Source organism: Barbus barbus (genome assembly GCF_936440315.1).
Source record: "Barbus barbus genome assembly, chromosome: 41".
Lineage (NCBI taxonomy): Eukaryota > Metazoa > Chordata > Actinopteri > Cypriniformes > Cyprinidae > Barbus > Barbus barbus.
In genome coordinates this window covers 11712630-11719921 of record NC_136719.1, presented here as the reverse complement: position 1 = coordinate 11719921, position 7292 = coordinate 11712630, and the positions used below count along the sequence as shown (strand labels likewise).

Sequence of the window (7292 nt, the reverse complement as noted above, 5' to 3'; positions counted from 1 at the left end):
CACAGATATAAATAGTTTTAAGAGTGTAAAGCGACCAAAAACACGGCACAGATACAACTGCCTCGACTGTTTTCAACATTTCCCGTTGCATCAGGTAGAAGAAACATTTGCCTTTGAATTAAGCATATGTAAACAGATTATTCTTCCTGGAAAATCTCTGCAGAAATAGATTGCATGGGATGCGTTGCATGTTTACAAAACATTCTTAAAGTAATTAGACAGGATGAAGGATGTAGTTACCAAAGCTTCTAATTATGATGTTAGGCATTCTTTTTACATTCATGAATTTGACATTTTAATGCAACAACTACAGAGTTTTGAGTGTTGGTTACATCCTTTTGTAATTCAAGCCAGCTCAGTAGAAACTAGAGCAGATATTTTCAGCTTTGGCTATTGGAAACCAAAGCTTGTATGCATATACAATACAGTCTGTTGCAGAAAAAAAAACCTTATAACATTGACTTCAGGAGTCAAACTGATGCTAGTCATAATATACACGATACACTGCATGTTTTCCTACGTTAGACTAGCCTGTTTATTATGATCCTATGCTAGGTTGGCAAATACTAAAATGTGAAAAAAGTGACTTTAGTTATCAGTATCTTTATTCACATTTATATCCTGTAGTTAAGGTTTCTTAAACCTTACTGATACTTTTTAGATACTAATAACTAAAGTCACTTTTTTCACATTGTAAAGACAGAAAATGCCATTTGCTGGTAAATCTTGTTGTTCTGATTGCCAAATTAGAGTTTATTAGTGAAATATGGAGGAAGTGTATGAGGCTGCGGAGGATGACTGGGATGACGATGAAGATGAGGCCACTCAGTACATGATTGAACAGAGTCTATTGGAGTACAGTAAACATGCTGATTCAGCTACCAGGTACAGCTAAATCCCCACTTTTATTAATGCACTAATAGCGTGTGTCTTATGATCTAACATTTTATTTTGATGTCCCTCAGCAGTGATCCATTAGACTGCATTGACCACGAGGACATTTTCACTGCTATACAAGCTGGTAAGAGCTAAATCCTTCAAAAATGTTCATCAGCATTTTCAGTAAGTGCTGTAGAAGATCTGGAGTCTATACGTGACGCTCACTACATGTGTGGTGTCAGGTAATGAGGATGCTCTGAAGGTCCTGGTCCAGTGTAAGGAGGCTTTGTCTAATGCAGACAGCAAGGGCTGGATTCCTTTGCATGAGGCAGCGGTGCAACACAAGAGGAGCATTCTGGAGATCACTTATGCAGGTCCAAGAGATAGCATAAAGTATCTATGGAAGCTTATTTCCTCAGAAAAAAGGTCAGAATTGCGAGCGAGCTTATAATTCACAATTGCGAGGAAAAAAAGGGAGAATTGTACTGTATGGTGGGACTAAAAAAATCGCAATTACCTATTTTAATTTTTCATTCAGTGGCAGAAAAAAAGTGAGATGAAAACTTAATTTTATGAAAGTCAGAATTGTGAGAGGTAAACTTCCAAGACAAAAATGCAGAATTGTGAGATGTCTAAGAGTTTAGAGTAAAAAATCATAATTGCAAGTTGTAAACTCTGAATTCCAAGAAGAAGAAAAAAAGGTCAAAATTGTGAGAAAAAAAGTCTGAATTGCCAGATAAAAACTCACAGTTGTGAGTGGTCGCAGTTACTTTTTTAATATTTTTATTTATCTGTGGAAATAAGCTTCCATAATAGTTACCTCTCTAAACCCCCAAAACATGTTAAATCTTAATGAGAATTCCTCATTCAGCATCTCCTCAGGGGTCAGGGCAATGCCGTACTCTGAGAGGGGAGACTCCGCTGTTTCTCGCCGTTGTCCACGGTCTTCGAGAGAATGCCACATTCCTGCTGCAGAACGGTTGTGACCCTGACTGTAAAAATGAGGATGATGATTCTGCATTGGTTGCAGGTGTGGAACGCAGTGCTATTTTTAACATACAGAATGCTAAGTAAGCGCACATTCCTCATTTAAGAATAGAACTGCAAGTCTCTCTCTCTCTCTTTTTTTTTTTTTGGATAAAGATTGAAGTGCATTGTTATTTCAATTCATGATAAATTACGTATTGTGCGTCAATCTATATTGTGTTCCTTTAGTATTTGGTGAAGTTTAGCACCTAAGACAAGAAACTTAATCATTTAATAACACTGTTAAATGCAAATCTCAAAATACATTTGCAATTTTCATAATATTGTGATGCCTAAATTCACTTGTAGCATTTAAAGTAGAAGTTCTCAAACAGGGGTCAGAGGTCATGGTGGCCTTAGGATGACTTCAAATGTTATTTAAATTGATATTATTACATTTATTTAAATGTCTTATTTTATTTAAAAATTTACATTTATTTTAAATGTAAAATTATATATTTGGTTATATTACGGTCATATATTTTGAATATTTAAAATTATTTGCTTAATTGAAAAAAAAGTGTGATATCGTTATCTGGAAAAGTATGTAAAATAACACGATGTTAGATCATAGTGGACATTTTTATAATAAATATAATTTTTTTTCGAAATATTTCATCAAATGGAAATTGTGAGTAAAATATTTTAAAAATCATCATTTGAATAGTTTGGAAAATAAGGGGCCTTGTCAAAAAAGTTGAGAACCACTGAATTAAACAGATTGATTTTAATTAGTAAGGTTTTAGTTTTATATTTTGTAGTCAAAATAGTGTAGAACTTTTTGATTCAATTTTGATTTTGATTCTAGAATTGATTCAACATTAAAATAATTATCTTATCAGTATTGGCCTGAATACATGATTTGCCTTTTTTCCAGCCATAAAGAATGACCAGTATGACCTGGCTCTGCTGCTGCTACGCTACAATGCCACAGTGGACCAAAAAGGAAGTCTTCAAAGAACCGCTCTGCATGAAGCATCCGTGCTTGGCTTGGATAACTTTGTATACCTACTCCTACAATCTGGCGCTGACCCAAATATCATTGACGTCTGTGAACATACTCCTTTAGGACTTGCAGCTCAAGCTGGACATTTTAACGTTGTAGAGATTCTGCTTCAGAAAGGTGATTTCGCAATCTATCTGTCTATCTAATCTATATCTGTCTATCTGTCTGTCTGTTTGGCATTGATCACTTGTCATAACATTTAATGACCCACTCATCCTTAGGGGCCAGTGTGTGGTCCAAGCCTCATTCTCTTGGTTCAGCCTCAGTTTTATTCGACGCTGCGGCTTCTGGAAACCCCGATATCATTTCACTGCTGCTGGAGTATGGAGCCGATCCCAACGTTCCCACCCACACTGGCCATCTCCCCATCCACCGTGCAGCCTACCGCGCACATCTGCTGTGAGTACCACCCTGCCGATGGGTTGATCAATGTAGTGTTTACCCTGAAAAAACTCTGTTTGTGTCTTTCATAGAGTGCTGGAGCAGCTGATCCCTGTGACTAAGAAAGAGGTGATCAAAGAGAGCGGCATGAGCCCGTTACACTCTGCCGCTGCAGGCGGTCACTCTCAGTGTCTGGATCTGCTCCTGAGCTCCGGGTTTGACCCAAACTTCATGCTACACCCCAGAGTGCGCAGGAACTATGAGGATGAACGCAGGTCAGCACTGTTCTTCGCTGTGTCGAATAACGACGTCCAGTCAGCGAGGCTGCTTCTGGAGGCCGGGGCCATGCCCAATCAAGACCCTGTCAACTGCCTGCAGGTGGCCATGCGACTGGGCAACTACGAGCTAATCAACACTCTGCTCCGCTACGGTGCCAATGTGAACTACTACTCCCGTGTCAACACCACCCACTTCCCTTCTGCCCTTCATTACGCACTTAAGGATGAGGTGATGCTGCGTATGCTGCTCAATAATGGCTATGATGTGCAGCGCTGCTTTGACTGCCCGTATGGACAGGCCTCACATGTGCCTGTGGATTATGAGGGCTGGAGCACTTCTGTCATCAAAGATGTTGTGGTAAGACCAGTTACTGCTCATTTTTCAGTCAATGGGTAGGATCTGATCTTGTTAAAGGTACCCAAAATTGAAAACGAAAATTAACTCACCTTAATGTGTTATTCCAGACATGTACACTACTGTTGAAAAAGGTTTGACGTTAGCAATTTAAAAAAAACCAAAAAACTTCTATTCAACAAAGACACATTAAATTTATCAAAAATGACAGTAAAGACTTTTATAATGTTACAAGATTTCTGTTTCAAATAAATGCTGTTCTTCTGTTCTTTCTCTTGATCAAAGTATCCTGAAAAAAATTAAGCAGCACAACTGTTTCCAACATTGGTAATGATAATAAATGATTCTTGAGCATCAAATCAGCATATTAGTATGATTTCTGAAGGATCATGTGACACTGAAGATTGGAGTAATGGCTGCTGAAAAAAATCAGCTTTGCCATCGCAGGAATAATTTACATTTTAAAATATATTATGGAATTTTAATAATATTCCACAATATTACCGTTTTTACAGTATTTTTGATCAAATAAATTCAGCACAAGAGACTTCTTTCAAAAGCATTAAAAACACTTTTGAAAGATAGTGTATAACTTTGTCTACAAATGATAAAAGCACATATTTTGAAGAACATTTAGGTCCAAACAGAAATCCCATTGACTTGAAAAAAACAAAACGTTTGTGATGAAAGAAAGACAAACAGGTTTGGAACAACATTAGGGTGAATCAATGATGACAGAAGTTTCATTTTTGGGTCAACTGTTTCTTTAAGGTACCTACTGAAAGACTAAACTAAATTTTGTGCAGTTCTGTGAGGTGATCACTGTGTACTGGCTCAAGCACATCTCAGCCCAAGTAGTGAGAATCATGTTGGATTATGTTGATCATGTGACTCTCTGCTCCAAACTGAAGAGTGTTCTGGTTGAACAAAAACAGTGGCCAGAAATCTGTAAGATACAAGGTGAGTTTCAAGTCACATCTTGAGAGCTTGTTCTTTATTCTGTTCATGTTTATCTTTAGTGAGATCCAGACAAACTTTAAAGGTGTCATATGATGCTTTTTGTGTATTTGGTTTAACAGAATATGTTGAAATGATTTAATGTTCAAAAAACACATTATTTTTCAAATACTGTACATTATTGTAGGTCCTTTATGCCCCGCCTCTCTCAAACGCTTCATTTTCCACAAAGTCCCTCCTTCCGACAAGCACAGTCTGCTCTGATTGGCCAACTGACATAGTGCATTGTGATTGGCCGAACACTGCAAGCCGCTAGGAAATGTAACGCCCCTTTCCATAATTGCGAGCTTCAGCTTTCAAAATTAAAGTAAAGACAGTTAATCAGAAAATCACTCTGGATCCCTCACATCCAAGTCATCCCCTTTTCTAACTTTTGCCATCTGGCCGGCACTACAGAGCCACAATTACCAGGATAGCCAGGCACAAGAACAGTTTCTTCCCCCAGGCAATCCAATTTACGAACAGTTGTAAATTATGCAATAACAATGTGCAATAACCTTATATTTATTTGCTACCACCTCCATCCTTGCACATCCCTGCATCTCCTTCTATTCTATGCCATTCTTTCATCTATTGCACAACTGTATAAACAATAATAAAAAAAAAAATGTTTTTAATTATTTTTATTGTCTGTGTGTCGTTGTTGTCTCTGTGAACTGGAAGCTTATGACACTAAAACAAATTCCTTGTATGCGCAAGCATACTTGGCAATAAAAGCTCTTTCTGATTCTGATTCCGGTTAATAATGTCCTTAGTTTTACCATCAGTTCAAGCCCGAGAGGGGAACAGAGTCGCATGACAGACACAGTGATGATGCTCGTATTTATTTGCAAACAAACCGCGATTAAGAAAGCTGACTCCACTGTGATGTGACCCTGTCTCTCTCTCACACACACACACACACGACACATAAAACTCCGCATTTAAACAGTCAATAGCAAATACTTAAACTAATAGCAAAACATACATACAGTCGCTGATTCAGAAGCACCAGATTGTCATAGCAAAGTCAGAATTACCTCCTCTCACGAAACGGTCGTCCATAACATGTGTTGCTGTTCTGTTGTAAGTAATCTTAATGATTCCTAAATGCATCTACTTTCAGAAGGCCTAATAAAGTGCTTTTGCTTTCACCTAGAAACACACAGCGTCTCCCTGACATGGCTGCATTAACACTACTGCGGTTACTAAAACCATGCCTTACGCAAATATTTCCACATCATGAGGTAGACATGTGGGGCGTGGTCGAGTCTTAATTTTGATAAAGAATATCTCTTTGGTTTTGAGATTTTAGTTTTTGCAACTTCAGGGATTTTATCTATGCACAATCAGCTTGTAACACTCCAAAGAAAAGGAAAACTTGAAATCGCATCATATGACCCCTTTAACTTGAAATTCTCAGTAGACCTAATGTATAGTTCCTACATGTGCTGTGTTATACTTGTTGTAAGTGATCATGTACTTAAATTAAAATGCAGCACATTCCAGAATGTATTTATGCATGTTCTCTGCTCATCAGAAAATGCTCGAAGCCTGAAGCATCTCTGCAGACTGAAGATCCGTGACTGTTTGGGTCGCTTGCGTCTGAGGGCTCCAGTTTTTATCAGTTTCCTGCCTCTGCCCACCAGTCTCAAAGACTATATTCGCTTCAAAGAGTATGATATTTACAGCAGAGGAAGTATGACAGAAGAGTAAAACCAGATTGATAAATCTATACAAGAGAAGCTGCTATAAAAAAAAAAACTTTATAAATGTACAGTTTTTATTAAAAAGCCTTGTGAAATATTCATTTGTGTATACAAATAATATCCAGATACACAGTGTTGAAAATCTGTGATGCAGTGGCTACCAGCAACCGTTTGGTTACACACATTCATCATCAAACTATCTTTTTTTGTGTGTTCAACAGAAGAAAGAAACTCGTACATTTGGAACAACTTGAGGGTGACTAAATGATGACAGATTTTTTGGGGGGGGGTAAACTATCCCTTTAAATGTGGAAAGACATGGTTTAGGATTCTGGCTAATTCAAAACTTGAAACAAAACTATTTGTACAAACGGTCAGATGTTCTTCCACCGAAGCCCAAGATGCTCATCTCAAATCATGCTGAAGAACATGATCGCAAGGTTTCACACACATTTGTGGAGTTCATACAGCTTTAGTGCTGCTGCAACTATATTTTCCCTTTTTACTATGATGATAATGTTGCTACTATAAAAAAAAGGGGGGGGGGGGGGTCAAAATAGAAGCACTTTCACTAGTAGACCCCAATGTACGCGAGTTGTGAGAGTATGTGATTTTAATCTTTTTCATTCTTGTTTCGAAATTCGTGAAATGACCTAGTTGAG

General features: G+C 37.8%; 1 protein-coding gene across 1 annotated transcript; it reads left to right on the top strand.

Moving 5' to 3' along the window:
• The first annotated feature begins 3 nt into the window (after positions 1–3).
• On the top strand, positions 4–6729 carry LOC306860608 (dynein axonemal heavy chain 12-like). Its single transcript, XM_079402386.1, has 10 exons — positions 4–94; positions 751–885; positions 966–1021; positions 1122–1253; positions 1751–1909; positions 2783–3028; positions 3133–3310; positions 3385–3928; positions 4732–4885; positions 6462–6729. The coding sequence occupies exons 2-10, from the start codon at positions 767–769 to the stop codon at positions 6635–6637; spliced, it is 1764 nt and encodes a 587-aa protein (XP_079258512.1). The 5' UTR covers positions 4–94; positions 751–766; the 3' UTR covers positions 6638–6729.
• Positions 6730–7292: the final 563 nt, after the last annotated feature.

Bases quoted from the DNA above. Each gene is read 5' to 3' on its own strand.
- LOC306860608 (XM_079402386.1), top strand. From the start codon at position 767: ATGGAGGAAGTGTATGAGGCTGCGGAGGATGACTGGGATGACGATGAA. The intron at 1,254-1,750 runs GTCCAAGAGATA...TTCCTCATTCAG, and splicing joins TCTGGAGATCACTTATGCAG to CATCTCCTCAGGGGTCAGGG. The intron at 3,029-3,132 runs GTGATTTCGCAA...ACTCATCCTTAG, and splicing joins AGAGATTCTGCTTCAGAAAG to GGGCCAGTGTGTGGTCCAAG.